At 50.7% G+C, this 16,332-nt stretch overlaps 1 protein-coding gene across 2 annotated transcripts in view; it reads right to left on the bottom strand.

Annotated features, from left to right (window-relative positions):
* Window positions 1–322: 322 nt before the first annotated feature.
* GNA12 (G protein subunit alpha 12) overlaps window positions 323–16,332 on the bottom strand; it is a 109,402-nt gene continuing 93,392 nt past the window's right edge. For both annotated transcript variants that reach the window (XM_054507724.2, XM_045875899.3), the window contains 2 exons: window positions 4,268–4,318; window positions 323–3,038 (listed from right to left, as the gene is read on the bottom strand). In XM_054507724.2, the coding sequence (XP_054363699.1) occupies window positions 2,469–3,038; window positions 4,268–4,318 (621 nt within the window). In that variant the 3' untranslated portion in view covers window positions 323–2,468. The remainder of the gene's footprint in view (window positions 3,039–4,267; window positions 4,319–16,332) is intronic.

The following is a 16,332-nucleotide window of genomic DNA, read 5'->3' as shown; positions in this document are numbered from 1 at the left end:
GCGCGCATCCTGGGGGGCGCCTTCATCCCACGAGTCCCACTGAGTCCGTGTGCGCTGTCCCCAGGACGCCCAAGCGAGGCAGTCCTAACTAACGATCTTGTGTTGAGAGTACTTTTGGATCTCGGAGTTAAAATAACCGGACTTATTTTTCTTTTATCCAAGAAGTAAAAAACGTTACAAGAACACAGATCCTGGAGATCTCTGTACATCATAAGGCTGAACGCAAAGTCTTTGAGACCATTTCTCTACAAATAGAAGAGTATTTCAGGGAAAAGCCTACATGTGTCCTTCTATGTAAACAGTAGAACTATGAAGAAAGATCTTATTTTGAGGAAGTTTATTGTTACATTTTTGCAATAATAGATGAGGCACGACTATCTCCTGCTTCTCCAACAACTCAATAAAAAAGACAATAATCAAGGATAACAGTGAAATTAAAATAAAAAAAAATACAAAAGCCGAAGGTTTTGGAGACAAAAAACAACTACAGTCTACGTGTGGGGAAGCTGTGAATGGTTTTAGTTGAGCCTTGCAAAAAGTTTCTTTCCCCGATTCCGATGAAGCCCAGAACTTCGAGCCAGGGCCTTCAGAGACCACCCCCCCAACCCCGTCTGCCCAGGGACCCAGGCCGCGGCGCCTGCCCGGCCCCCCACGCAGCTCAGCGCGCAGCCCCGCCTCTCCTGCCCGCGGTGTTAAAGGGGCCGGAGCGTGGTGCACGTGGCGGGCGGAGCCCAGCCCAAGGCGCCCCGAGTGCCAGCGGCAGCGGCCGGGGCCAGGGTGACGGCTCCTCCATCAGTAAGTGGCAGCTGGTGAGGCCCTGACAGTGAGTGACTCGTGAAGGGGGGCCCGCTGCCCTGGGGACAGGGCTGGAAGGACCCCAGACCACCCTGAGGGAGCCTGCCAAGAGTGCTCCTTTTCCTTTAAGCCCCAGTCATCGGCACTGACCCTGGGTCACATCCTTCAGTTTATGAGGAGCCCCAGAAGCAGTACACAAACAGCAATGTTTTTTTCCCAGCCAAAAAAACCAGAACTCTAACATACACGGACACAAAGCCTCGAGCACCAAAAGAGAAAGAATTTCATGTTGTCGCCTCATTATGAACACTGATAACAAGGATGACTCAGAAGCAGGTTGTGCGCCCTTTCCTTCTGGATCAGCATCTGCCACAAGATTCTTGTTTATCTTGCTTGCTGGAAAGGAGCCAGGAGGGAGATGCGAAAGGGACACAGGATCGGGAAGAGGGCGGCCTTGGGACGGGGGCCACAGTAATGGTCTGGTGCCGGTTAGACGAAGCTCTTTTTGTTCCCTTTTCAATGCTGGGGAAAGTCCCAACACACCAGACAGACCGTCCTAGGAGAGGAACGCACAGCGGGACCAGCTTGGGATGCAGTGTGCTGACAGCCAGGGAGCGACGCCTGCACATAGGTAGGTGGGCAAGGGCACAGAGAGGGACATTTGTCCTCCCGTGTCCACACTCACGGGCTTGGGCAGCTTCTCCCGGATGAGAGCTACGTCTGGCAGTGTTTGCTGGTGACATGTGTACACGAATGGAAGCAAGAGACCTTGGTAAGAATCAAGACCCCCAGCAGAGCTGCAAGCGGGGACCGGCCGTCCGAAGGCATCGGGTGGGGGCAGTCTGCAGAAACTCTGAGAGCCTGGGCTTTCTGAAAGGTCAGCTGCGGCATTCAGAGAGGCTGTGCTAGGATCCTGCCAGTGTTCAGAAGCCCCGAGGGGAAGAGGAAGCGCTCTAGCACCTTCCGAAAGAAGGGAAGGCGGATACAGCCCACTGCAGGTGTCAGGACTTGAAAGAAGAGTCACCTGCGAGGCCAGGGGGAGGGAGGGCGGGTGCGTGTAACAGGCGTGCCCACCGCCGGCGCACCGGCCGTGGGGTGTTAAGGCAAGCCCACGCCCACCCTCTAAAGCTGGGGGCCCCTGGCCAGATCATGGTGCCTGGACCAGGGTCTTTCAAGGAACCGGCACTAGGGTTTTCCAAGGCAACGCGTGCGCTTTGGGAGGGGCGCAGAGACGCCTGATCTCCCGCAGACCACCGTGAGGCAAAGCTCTCGGGCTCGTCTGTCTCACGGAAGACTCGCAAGTTAGCGGGAAAAGCCGTCTGCAAGGCCAGCTGTTTGTGCTGTCGTTACTGAGTGTGCGTGTGCGGGCACGCCCACCGCCGACTCTCCACCCTCGATTAAAGTGTGTCAGAGAAGGAATACAGTTTCTGGAGAGAGAGGGAAAGCTGTGTTACTAGGTATTACGCATGAATACCAAAGGGACCCCTTGGATTCTCAGTAGTTTGACTACGCCCCGGGTTCAGTAGCTAACGTCCGAGTGTCCGTGTCCCCGGGCCTGGAGCGGGGCCGGCGTGGCCGGTGCGGCGGCACTCTGGGGCCGGGCGTGGGTGGCACGGATCCGGGGAGCCCCCGCGGGCCCGGCTGCCGTGGGCGAGGGCGAGGGGCGTCCTCCCTCACTGCAGCATGATGTCCTTCAGATTCTCCTGCAGGATGGTGTCCTTCACAGCATGGAACACGAAGCGGATGTTCTCCGTGTCTATGGCGGTGGTGAAGTGGTGAAAGAGTGGCTTACTGCGGTTCCGTCTCTTCCGGTCGAAGCTCTGCACCAGGTAGCGCTGCACGTCCTCCAGCCTGTGCGGGTCGCCCTTGAAGTCGGGGAAGTGCTTCTTGATGCTCACGGTCTTGACCTTCTCCACCAGGAGGTCCATCTTGTTGAGGAAGAGGATTATGGAGACGTTGAAGAAGAGCTTGTTGTTGACGATGGTCTCAAAGATGTTCATGGACTCTACCAGCCGGTTGGTGCGCCTGTCCTCCATGAGCACCTGGTCGTACTCGCTGGAGGACACCATGAACAGGATCGACGTGATCCCGTCAAAGCACTGGAACCACTTCTGGCGCTGGGACCGCTGGCCGCCCACGTCCACCATCTTAAAAGGGATTTTTTTAATAACGAAGTCATGTTCCACAATGCCCTTGGTGGCCTTCCGTGCCAGCAGGATGTCCTGCTTGCTAGGAAAGTAGTTCTGTAAAACACAGGAGAAGGGAAAAGTTTAGCAGCAGAAGAAGAACACGGGAAAAGGAGGATCAAGAGCCCGACGCACTTGGGCGAGAAGTTGGACCGAACACCAAAAGGCACTTTCATCAGACACTGGCCCCGGAACAGGGGCGAAGGCAAGAAGGGCTTGTTTCAAGCGAGCAGGGGCCCCCTGGCCCGAGGCAGGTGGCCGGAACCCCCGGGTCTGCTTCTGCCCACGGCCACCTCTGTCCTCTCCTGAATTCTAAAGCATGCGCGCTCCCAAACCTTACTGTGAACTAATTTAATCTAGGTTTGCGATGCTAGTTAGATCTAGTCCGCCATCTATGTAATACGTCATTCTGGGAAGTCTTCCGCAGCCGTGGCGCTGCCGTTAAAACCCTCCACGACCACTGCGCACAATCACGCGGGCAGCGGCCCCGCCAGAAACCGAACAGGGGCGATGAGGCCTCTGGGCCCAGAGCCGGCTCACACGGGAGCAGGGGCAGAGAGCCAACACTGCAGGGGAGACAGCGACCGGCGCGAGAGGCCCCCCGCAGGAACGATCCAGCTACTTCACCACATAAACGGGGAGAAAAGGGAAGACGGGGGAGAAACCTACGGAGTAGAAGACATGTGAGTGACGCGGCCCAACTGTGAAGGGCGGGCCTTACGAGGGCGCGGATTCCAACTGCCAAACACGCAGCGCACACGGGAAAACACGGATGGGACATGCGGGCAGATCCCCGAGCAGACCGGATGGCGGTCGGTATCGAGGAATGCTGCGGATGTCCTAGGAGCAACAGTGGCGTCGTGGGCAGGATTCAGGATCCCGTTACCGTGGAACGATGCGAGGATGTGTGTGCTCCTGGCGGAGGGAGGCCCGGAGGCTCATCCGACGAGTTGTCCTCGTGTGTCTGTGTGCGTTTCCCATCATGAAACGTTAAAGGAAATCCTCCGTTCACTAAAGAATCCCTGAGTCCTCTGTGGTAGTCCGAGCGAGAACGTGAGGAGGGAATGCTCACGCCACGCACGGACGTTCCCTCCACGCTGACCCAGAGTCGGGAGCTGAGTGAGGGCAAGACATGACAGCCCCGTCCACAGTCATCGGATGCGGGGCGCAGGGCGCCCAAGGATGGTGCGCACACCCGCGGGCCGGGGGCTGCTCTGGCCTCCAAGCACACGCTTCCTAACCCTGGCTCACAGTTCTCGGGGGTGGGGGGTGGGGTCTGTACTCACCAGCTGGCCGATCCGGTCCAAGTTATCCAGAAAGTACTTCACCGATTCACCCTGTCACAGAGGAAAAACACACACGACTCAGTCTTGGTGGAGAACCCTGATTTGGCCACTAGGAGATGATAACAGAATCACATGAGTGTTGTTTCCCCTCTGTATAAATGGGAAGGCAAAGAGACTAAGAGCATACAAGCATTTTTAAAAATTAAAAACACAGTTGAAAACATTTTTAAATGCAGTTTCTCTAGAATTCAAATTCAGACTGTTTTCAAAGCACCCCGGCTGAGTCTGGTGACGGGCAGGGCGCTGGCCCCTCTGGCCGGGCTAACCCTTCCTTTCCAGACATGCACACTGGCCTGCTCCAGAGCCAGAAGCTTACGTTAGGGCCCTGTGAGCAGTCCTGCTTGGACAGAGATGGCCCAGGGCACTGTGGATGTGGTCTCTAGAGAGGGCAAATCTTCAACGACAGGCCTGTGACCGCACACTTTCCAGTTTCCGGAAACGGGCCCAACATTCCACTGCTGCCCCCCACGTCTGTACGACCTGATTCGCAGCCTCGAACGAGAACCTTCAGTCTGGGTTCCTGCGGTGGAACAGCGAACCCGTCACGGCCTGGACGTTCTCTGCCCTGAACGCCCATACAGAGACCGTTCTCCAGCGAACGTGCACCTTATGGTCACCCTGGGCCCCGTTTCAGGAGAGGCGTTTAGAGGGTGTTCAAACACTGAAGGGAGCGGGACAGAGGACGGGGTGAGCGCATAGCTGCGGTTTTCCCTCAAGAAGCAGAAGGCAGACGAGTCACGGTGCCCCACGCACACGGAGGACATGGCTTCCCACAGGCACCACCGGATGGCGCTCGGTGGCTCGGGCTCCCTCACGTGGGCCCGGGGACAGTCCCGCCGGGGAAGCCCACGTCTGCCTGCGTTCACACAGAAGCATGCAGGTGGCAGGCTGACACCCTAGGCCGTCACGGAGGAGACACCATCGGAAAGGTGTGGGATTATGGCTCGAGCCTATGACTTTATATAAAACAGTAAAGGAAACCGATGAAAATGACAGGAGCAGCGCCCTGACCCCTGGAGTTCTGCCCCAGTCAGCCTCCAACAGGCCCCAAGGAAGACAGTAAGGAGTCAATTTGCTTCAGTGGGAGTCAGCTGTCCCGTTTTACGTCCCTCCAGCCTTTTGGAGGATTGACAAGACAGCAGTTTTAAGGGGGACAGAAACACGCATCACACACACTCTAGCACAGAGGATTCGCACATGCAGTTCTCCCGAACGTCAGCGTGCGGTGGGCGCAGTCTGCTCTCTGCTCTAGGGACACACAGGCAGGAGGGATGGCACCTGGGGCTCCAGGACGGACACCCCACTCCCTGGCACCCCGCCTCTGCCATTCTGCCAGCCGCGCCCTTCGGTGTCTGTCCCCTTCTGACACCAGCTTGGGTGTGGGGACAGCCATCTCCACAGGGTGGGGCAGCTGGTCCAAGAAGGGGCCACAGAGAAACCCACCTGATCCGTGACTTCCCCCACAACCACGTCTCTCTCAGCCCCCCTGCCTCCCACTCAGGGACTCTGGAGGTGCAGGGAGAGCTGGTGGATGCTGGTGGTGTCTGTACACCTGGAGGCCAGCTGGCGGCGGCCCCTCACAGCCCGGGCCACCCTGGGTCACTCTGAGGCATGCGGTGGCACCGGGCGAAAAGAAAGCGGGCTTTGGTGTGGTTGGGCATAAAGTCACGGCCAACGTCCCGTCACCATGGCCTGACAACTGTCCTGGGGAAACGGTGACACATGCGTGCTCACCCAACGGTGAAGGTGTGAAAGGAAAAGTGCCCCAGAGGACACAATGAAGGATGAGCTAAGTATAAAGTATTAAAAAAGCGAGAAAGCGGTATGTTCCAGTTTGAATGGAAAGATCCCTAGTGAGCTTGAAGTCAGGGTCACCCCACCTGCACTCCAAATGTTAGCATCCTTTCACTCCTTCAGAGGTACAAGATTTATCTGGGGCTCTCTGCCACCACCTGCGTGCTCGGGGTGGGTGCACAAGGAGGGGGAACCCAGTTTCAGGCCAGGCCTGCCTCTTCTCGGCACTAACTTGCGGGTCCCTGCGGCAGCTGCCCTGGGGCTGTCCGTCCACAGAGCTCCCCCATCAAGGCAAGGAGGGAAGAGAATCAGCTCGTTCGGACCAGCAAGGAGTCACTGAGCTCCATACTCCGTGGCCCCGCCAGGCTGAGTGGGAACCATGGTCTGGATGCTGTGGTTTACCGTCAGGGACTGAGGGGTACGCCATCAGATTCGACATGCAGCCTACAGAACAATCATTTGCACGGGCTTCACGGTTCCCAGAGCACCAGTTCCTTAAAACGTCCAGGTTTAAATTCTGACAGATTTCCGACACTGGGGGAAGGAGTCACGTCTTGGGAGAAATGGCAAGTGGCAGGAACTAAGGGGCCACCACAGAGTGAACCATGTAGCACCCGCTGCAGACTGTGCCACCGCCCCCATCATGTGCTGAAACCTAGCCCCCAGGGCCATGGCATCGCGGCTTTGCAGGGTGGAGCCCCCATGGACAGGGTCAGCGCCCTAATAAAAGAGACCCCAGCGCTCTGGCCCCTGCCTCCTGTCTCGTGAGGACACAGCAAGAAGACACCATCCATGAACCAGGAGGGGGCTCTCACCACACCCCGAGTCTGCGGGCACCTTGACCTTGGGCTTTCCAGCTTCCAGAATATTTCTCAAAATCACAGGTTAGGTATGTTTATCAGCAGACCAAACGGACAAAGATGGCACCTTTACAAAAAGAGGATCACGTGTGGCCAAACAGTCCCGGGGTCCTCCTGATGGCCACTGCAGTCTCATGGTCTAACGAGAAAGAGTACATGAGAAATGGGCTTTTTATAACCCTCCTTGGTCGGAAGATCTAAGTCACTTCTTTAATAACACCATGGATCCACGGAGTAGACGAAAGCTTGTTAGGATGTGCTCAGAGACTACTAGGCACAGGCTTGACATCAGACTGCTTTCCTGACCCAATTCCCAGCAAAATGTGCATTTTTATGACCAGCAGCGGGACGAGTCTGGGGGGTGCTTGTGGTGGAGAAGGGGGGCTGATCAGTCTCAAGCAGCAGCGGGTCTTTTTGGGGTGCTTACAATTGTGCCACAGATGGGCAAATGTGGCCGGAAGACAGTGGGCAGGGCCTGGACATATCACACCCATAAAGAGAATGAGCTTTTTGGCAAATGGACTCTATTCTTCATGACATCTTCCCTGGGAGCACCCATCACCCACACCTGCTGCAGACGAATCACACAGCGGGCTCGCTGCTGCTTTGAAGCTTCTGTCCCCATCACCAGACACACCCCTGCACACCCGTCTGTCCGTGTGTTGGCGGTCCCTGCATTATGAACCAGCCCCGTCAGTGGACATCGGCTGACCTTGTACACTTCATCCAGCTAATTCAAGACTGCGAGTGAACAGACTCGGCTCTTTCAACACCACATAAGACCAGGCCATCAAGATCAATACTCCAGGGGCGCCTGGGTGGCTCAGTCGTTAAGCGTCTGCCTTCGGCTCGGGTCATGATCCCAGGGTCCTGGGATCGAGTGCCGCATCGGGCTCCCTGCTCCGCAGGAAGCCTGCTTCTCCCTCTCCCACTCCCCCTGCTTGTGTTCCCTCTCTCTCTGTGTCTCTGTCAAATAAATAAAAATAAAATCTTAAAAAAAAAAAGGATCAATATTCCAGGTTGACTGGTCACACCCGTTTTCCTGCCGGCGATGAGACCCATTCTCCCACACCCTCAGTTCAGTTCCTAGTACTTCCTGCCAGTGCCGCGGGCTGACGGGTGTGCAGGGACGGCGGTTACAAAGAGAAACAGGAATCTGCACTTGGGGCCGGTGCGTTTTCAGTTTGGAATCCTATCTCTGCACACATGAGCTGTTCCTATAGTTCCTGGACCCAGTGAGGTTGATTTTGGTATTCTAAAATGGGGTCAGTCACATGGGACGGAGACACAGGGCTTGTCAATGGTGAGCTAGAGGACTCAGAAGTTTACTTCACTCGTTTAAACATATTACGAAGACAAATTTTAAAACTGCTGTATATTAGAAACAACAACAAAGTATTCCAAAGGTCAGAATTTCATTTTTATTACTTACAAATATCATATTTAAGACAACTTTGGCTTTATAGAGATGCTAACCAAACAATGTTTGAATAGAGAACTACAAACACTTAAAAAAAAAATTATCTAACTCCCCACAGGAAACCCTTCACTTGAATTCAGGCTTTGCCAATACCCATGACATTTCACTGGGGTCTTGAGAGAGTAAATGATATCACAGCTGTGAAAGTATTCTGGAAAAAGATAAAGCATCATATTAATATACATCATAGAAATAGAGATTCTCAAATTTTAATCTGGGTGCCTATAAATTGTTGCTAATTGGCAATCCTAAAATATTAGGTATAAGATTCACTGTAGCACCTCTAGAATATCAAAAGCCCGGGAAGAACCCACGTGTCCACAGACAGAAGGAAGGCTGGCTGGACAAAGCACGTTATCTTCACGCGGGGGGTCGGACGCAGCTGTGGAGAGCGGATGGTTGACACACGGCTGTGTGAAAGAAGCAAGGGGCACAACAAAGTCTCCTTGTGTGTAAGAATTGGTGGGGAAATTAAAGCAGTTGCTATTTGCGTATATTTAAGAAAGGAGACACAGAAAGATAAACCAGCAACAGATAAAAATGATGAGGTACGGGGAAGAGGAGGACAGGGGAGGAGACACAAGGGCAGAAGCTAGATGTCTCAGAATGCATTTTGCCTTTGGAACCATGCAGGTATCTTGCATAATTAAGAACAAAATTTATTTAAAATATCAACCCCTCAAAATGGAAACCAAACTACAACAAGTGAACCTAACAGCATGTCCAGGGGGGCAGAGCCCAGGACACTGGTGGGGCAGAGCCCCGAACGTGCAGGTGTGGAGGAAGCTGGCCCGAGGCTGGCTCACGCTGGTGGTCCTTGTCTTACGGGATGTCGCCGTGCTTGTCAAGTCCCCCACCCCCGTTCCCAGGGACAGCTGCTCCTTCCCATCTGTCATTAAGACCCCAGGAAAAGGTCCACCATGAGCGTCTTAAAGTGCCAAGCCCCTCTCATCTGGGATTTCTCTTTTTCTTCAACTGAGGCCAAATTCATGTCACATAAAATTAACCATTTAAAGGCGTGTGTGTATAGGGCGCCTGGCTGGCTCAGTCAGTGGAGCGTGCGACTCTTGATCTCGGGGTTGTGGGTTCGAGCCCCACACTGGGTGTAGAGATTACTGAAATCAATAAAACATAAAAAACCAAAATCCTGAAAGCAAGTGCCTGTAACACAGTGGCATGTAGCGTCTTCGCGGTGATGTGCCACCGTCAGCTCTACCTCGTCTGAAGACGCTGCTGTCACCCCCGAAGGCAGCAGGTACCCCCCCGTTCTGCTCGGCATTGCACGCTCACGGTTCACCCATGTCGTAGCAGCTGTGGGTGCCCTCCATTCTCTAGCTGAACACCCTGCATGGGCACACCATCCAGCGTTCACCCACTGCTCAGTAGACGGGCATCTGGGCGGCCTCCAGCCCTTGGCTACTGCTAGGAACATTCACACAGAAGTTTTCATTTGAACACCTGTTTTCAATCCTTTTGGGCACATATTCCACCTAGTAGTGGAATTTCTGGGTCATACGGCAATTCTAGGTTTAATTTTTTGAGGAACCACCATCGTGTTCCACAGCGACCACCCCCGTTTGCATCTACACCAGCAAAGGTAAGAAGGCTTCCCGTCCCCGCTGGCCCTCGCTAGCCTGTGACCACACTAGTGTATGTGAAGTGGCGTTTCACTGGGATCCTGTCTGGGTTTAAGGCGGTGCTGTCTGCACATGAGGAACTCTGCAGGTGTATGAAGAGCTGCTAGGCTCATCCCTGAAACAGTTCCGCAAGGTTAGCAGTACGAATTATAGACTCAGCCTTGACAACCACAGATTTAGATTCTCCATTTCTATCATAGGGACCGCCACAGAAAATGAGCTAGAAAGAAATTCCAGAGCATGGTTTTAGACATTCTCTTCCTCCAGATAAGAAAGCACCGACATCAGAGGGTGAGGGAGGCTGGGAGTAGGGGTGGGAAGGGAGAGGGCTGAGCAAGTTCCTAAAGGTTTCCACTGCAGAATCCCACCTTTTTGATCCCACACGTAAAGAACCTCCAAGTTGTCACTCCGGTCCTCACAACAAGACAAAAGCTGAAGAAGCTGAATGAAAACCAACAACCCTTCTTAGATCCGTCCCAGATTTGATGTTACAGGGCAAGCCACTGCCCCCCACCTTGGAGAGGCAGGTGAATACAGAGACTTACAGCTTACTGGGGATGGAAGACGCGGCTGGAGCCAGCAACTGATACATTATGCCTGACTTTCACCAGAAAATGACAGTGCCCGCTAAAAGGCAAAAATCACAGCCTGAAGAGATGAAGCAAGCATTGGAGCCAGACTCTGATATGGCAGAGGTTTTGGAATTAACAGACTAGGAATTTAAAATAATTATGATTTATATGCTAAGGATTCTAGTGGGAAAAGTGCACAACATGCAAGAACAGATGGGAAATGCAAGCAGGGAGAGGGAAACTCCATGAAGCACATGGAAATAATACTAGAAACCAAGAAGAGATCACAAAGTACGTTAGAAAATATTTGGGGGGGGCCCCTGGGTGGCTCAGTAGGTTAAGTGTCTGACTTCGGCTCAGATCATGATCTCAGGGTCCTGTGATAGGGCCCTGCATTGGGGTCTGTGCTCAGCGGGGAGTCTACTTGAGGATTCTCCCTCTCCCTTTGTCCATACCCCTGTGTTCTCTCAAATGAACAAACAAAATCTTAAAAAAAATACTTTCAGATGTAGTTAATGTATTATTTAGGGGAGAAATCTGTACCTCTAAATTTAGTGATGTATGAAGTGCTGAATCACTACACGGTACACCTGAAATTAATATAAAACTGTATGTTAACTATACTGCAATTAAAGTAAAAAATATTTATATTAGAAAAGAAAAATGATCCAAAATCATTTAAGTTTCTTTCTCAAAAAGCCTAAAAAGGAAGAGCAAAGAAAACCCAAGGGGAGTAGAAGGAAGGAAATAAAAAAGACCACATATCACTGAAATAGGATGCACAATGAAAAAATTTAATGGGGCCAAAAGTTGGCTCTTCAAAAAGGCCAACAAAATGTATAACGTCTTAGCCAGTAAGAACAAGGGGAATCACCAGCACCGGCAATGAAAGAGGAGTTACTCTGCAGACCCTACAGACATTACAGAGATATTAAGAGAACATTATGAATAACTTCATGCTAACAAACTGGATTTCTTCGATGAAATGGACAAAACTTTCAAGATTTCAATTTACCAACAGTGAAACCTGAACAGACCTATGTTTACTTTTAAAAAACATGAATGTTAAAACAAACATGAATTTGTTATAACAAATGTTCCCCAAAAGAAAACCCGAGGCCCATGGTTTCATTGGTGAATTTCACTGATTTGGTGAATCAAACACTCAAAAAGAGGTAACACTAATCTTATGCAAACTTTTAAAGAAAACCAAAGAGGAAGAATACTTGCTAATGTCTTTTATGAGGGCAGCACAACCCCAATACTAGAACTGACAAGCTTTACCAAAAAGCAAAACTAAAGACCAAAGCCTTCTTGTACAGACACAGTATTCTTCACAAAAGCTCAGCAAGTTGTGGTATTGTGATTTATGGTAAGAAATGTGTATTTGGTCTTCATTCCCTGGCAGGCAGAGCTCCTAAAAGCCTTGGGATTTTCCTAAATGATAAAGAGATAAAGGTATCTTTTATAACTCATACCAAACCCCTTTCAACCTCACCTGTGTTTACATTAATGAGGCGACTTTTGGAAAGCTCTCAAGGATAGGGGCTGGTCCCCAGAGGAACCAACCGTGATTAGAAGGTTGGACCTTTCAGCCCCACCCCTGACCACTGGGGAGGGGTGAGAGGCTGGAAGTTGAATCAATCACCAATGGCCAGTGACTAATCAATCATGCCTATGTAATGAAGCCTCCATAAAAATCCCTAAACTATAGGATTTGGAGAGCTTCTAGGTTGCTCAACAAAAATGTCTCCATTTTTGGGGGGTGGTGCGCCCCAAACTCCACAAGGACAAAAGCTCCTGTGCTCAGGACCTTCTGGAATGGCACTGCCCTGTGTATCTCTTTGTCCAGCTGTTCATTTGTATCCTTTAATATCCTTTGTAATAAACAGGTAATCTATTAAGTAAGCAACTGGAATATAAAATTTGAAAAAAAGCAATTCCACTTAGCACTAAGGAACACAATATATTTAGGAATAGTTTTTTTTGTTTTGTTTTGCTACAGATTTTGTAGTTTGACAAATAATTATAGATGCACAGAAAGTTGTAAAGATAGTAGAGATCTGCGTACATCACCCCACTGCCCTCGATGATTACATCTCATGTTAGCACAGTACCATATCAAAACCAGGGAACTGACGTGGGTACAATGTGTGTGTTCAGTTCTACGCACTTCATCACATCTGTAAATTTGTTTAACTACCGTCCCTTCCACAACTGAGAGAGAGACGTGATCTGTGAGCACAGAGATCTCCCCCCAGACACCCCTACAGTCACCCACCCTCCTTCCTGCCATCCCTAACCCCTGGCAGCCGCTAACCTCACTGCCACTCTTTGGTCAGTCACTGATCCGACTGCTGTCTGTGTAGTTTCACCTTTTCTAGAATGTACCTTAAATGGAATCATACAGCAAGTGACCTTTTGAAACTGGCTTTTTCAGTCAGCAGAAATGCCTTGAGATCCAACCAGTTGTGGGTATCAACAGTTTGTTCCTTTTTACTGCTGAGTAGTCTCCAGTGACGGGGATGCACTGTGGCTTCTTCCACCACTCACCCGTTTGGAGACCGGGCGGCTGTGGCTCTTACAAGTAAAGCTGCCGTCAACAGTCACGTATGGGTGCTGTGTGGACACAGTTTCCATTTCTCTGGGATAAGTGCTTAGGAGATGGCTGGGTCACATAGTTAAGTACATATTTAGGGTTTAGAAGAAACTCCCAGGCTGTCAGCCGGGATGGCTGTGCCATTTTACATTCCCGCCAGCAACGTGGGAGAGACCTGCTTTCTCCGCATCCTCACCACCTTTGTCTGCTATGGCTATGCTGCTTTTCTGACTTCTATTATGTATCTCAGCATGGTTTTGCATTTCCCCTAGTCTGCAATGACCCAGTGGCTGGTGATGCTGAGCATCTTTCCATGTGCTTATTTGCCATGTGCACATCCTCTTGGGGGAGATCTCTTGATACCTTTTTTTTTTTTTAAAGATTTTATTTATTTGACAGAGAGAGACAAAGTGAGAGAGGGAACACAAGCAAGGGGAGTGGGAGAGGGAGAAGCAGGCTTCCCGCAGAGCAGGGAGCCCGATGCGGGGCTCGATCCCAGGACCCTGGGATCATGACCTGAGCCGAAGGCAGACGCTCAACGACTGAGCCACCCAGGCACCCCGATCCCTTGATATCTTTTGCCCACTTTCTAGTTCGATTGTTTCATTATTGCTGAGTTTCAAGAATTCTTTATGTATTCTAGAGAAGGGTCCTTGGTTGGATGTGTGGTTGGCAAATATTTTCTGTCTGTAGCCTTTTAAGGGGGTCTTTTTGCAGAGCAAAAGTTGTCATTTTGAGAAAATCAAAATTGACTTTTTTTCAAAAATGATTTTTTTCTCTTATGGGTTTTGCATTCGGGGTCATATCTAAGAATACTTCACCCAGCCTCAGGTCCCAGAGTTGCTACTATGTTCTCAAAACTTTCTATTTTATGTTTAAGTCTATGCTCCAGTCTCTGTCGCGCCTAAGATCATGAGATTTAGTCATGGCTCTTTTCCTTTCTTTTTTGGTCTATGGATACCCATCTGCTCCAGCACCACACGTGAGAGGCCAGCCTTCCTTTGTTGGACTGCTTCTGCCCCTGTGCCAAAATCGGCTGGGTGTACTTGGCGAGGCGGTAGCTTTGGGTCTGTTCTGCTGACCCAGGTGCCCCTCTCTCTGCCAATCACTGTGGGGATTACCACATACCACTAGGCTCGTGCCTCTCCATACAAATTTTGGAATAATCATATTTATATTTACAGACGGTCTGGCTGAGATTTTAGTAGGAACAGAAATCTGTATATGAATGTGGGGAGAATGGACACTGTCCCTCTGGTGAGTCTCCTAATCCAGGAGCATGATCCGTCTTCTCCATCTGTTCAGATCTTCTGTTTCTTTAATGAGTATCTTGTCATTTTTAATCCTACAAGTCCTGTACGTTTTTGCTAAATTTCCATCAGAGTATTTCCCCTTTTTTTGAACACTTGTTAATGGCACTGGCGTTTTAAATTTACGTTTCCATGTGCTCATTGCTAGCATACAGAAATAACGTTCACTTTTTACATGTATCCCGTAGCCTTGCTGAATTGACTTAACTAGTTCTGTGACTTTTTGGGTGGTTCCTTGGCATTTTCTGTATCATCTACCAATAGGAACTTTTTGGATATGTGTGCCCCAGGCTTCCTTTCTTATATTTGCTGCCTTATTGCAGTAGCTAAAATGGATTTTTAAAAAAAGGTTAAAAACCTCTTCTTTGGAAATTGTAGAACATTGGCGCAAAAATTCAAGACCTAAGTAACTGGAGAGGTGTGCCATGTTCATGAATTTCAGAAGCCTCAATATTGTTAAGATGCCAGTTCTCCTCAAATTGATCTAGAGACTTGGTACAATGCCAATTAAAATCCTAACAGGTTTTTGTTTTTTGTTTTTTTTTTTGGCAGAAAATGACAAGCTCATTTTAAAAACATATTTCTAAAAAGTGACCTAGAGTAACTTAATTTTATGAAAGGGAAAACGTCTTTACAATGCCTGATTTCAAGACTTTTCTCTGAAGTGGGAGTAAGAGTGGGATTGGTGAAAGGAAAGGCAGACAGACAACTGAGCAGAAATGAGAATCCGGGAACAGGACGTCCCGCAGATGCCAAGTGGGTTTTGACAGTTGTCAAGGCAACTCAAGTGGGGGAAAGGAACATTGTTTCAAAAAATGGTGCTAGAAAGACATCTGTATGGGGCAGAAAAAGGAACACAGATCCTTATCTACATCAGACACGAAAATTAACTTAAAATGTGTTCACGGACCTAAATGTAAAAACAATTAAAACTACAGACTTCAAACAAACAAAAAAACCACCACATAGGTGAGAATCTCTGCACTGCTGGGTTAGGAGAAGATGCCTGTGCTGGCCGAACGTTCAGATGCGCCTCAACCACTTGTGCCCACGTACAAGCTCTTTCCCTCGAGCAGAGGCAGAGCCCGTGGAGAGCAGACGGCAGCACTCCGGGACGGGGCTACTTGGAGCTGAGCCGGGGCGATGATCCTGGGTGGGCCTGATCGAATCAGGCGAGCCTTTCCCAAGAGGCACCAGGTTGTGAGCGGAGGGGCCCCGTGGCACGGAACCCAGGGCTGCGCCTGGGAGAGCAGAGCGGCTACCGGCTGACGACACGGAACGGTGCTCTGTCACCCAGCTGCAAGGAAATGAGTTCTGCCAATGACAGGGGAGCTGGAAAAGGCCGTCGGTGAGACCACAGCCCCCGGACCCCTTGATCTCAGCCTCGAGACTGCGAGAGCGGACCCAGTGAACTCCAGGCACCAGGACTCCTGACCCGCATGCACTGGGAGCCCGTCCATCGGTGTGGTGGTTCTACCTGGCTACATCGTAACAATTAGGTACCTGGCAACAGGACTAGGAAAGAAAGGGTCACCTTCACTTGTATGTCCTTAGCTTACCAACAGTCTCTTGGCACTCTGGTACTGAACGCTCGTGGGTGAACGAAGATACGGCCTTTTTTTCTAAGCAGCCTTCTTCTAGTGCTAGCTTAGACATTATTTCCTCAGATAACTCGGTGGATTGCTGACTCGTGTTTGGTGTCTAGGATCGATCTAGAGAAACCAGTGCCCCTACACTGGAACGGCAATAAGGA

The sequence above is a fragment of the Mirounga angustirostris genome, unplaced genomic scaffold (assembly GCF_029215605.1).
Source record: "Mirounga angustirostris isolate CCGP_5_RB_7025 unplaced genomic scaffold, mMirAng1.0.hap1 SCAF_5, whole genome shotgun sequence".
NCBI classification, from domain to species: Eukaryota; Metazoa; Chordata; class Mammalia; order Carnivora; family Phocidae; genus Mirounga; species Mirounga angustirostris.
Note: the sequence above shows the minus strand (reverse complement) of the source record. Positions and strands in the feature narration are given on the sequence as shown.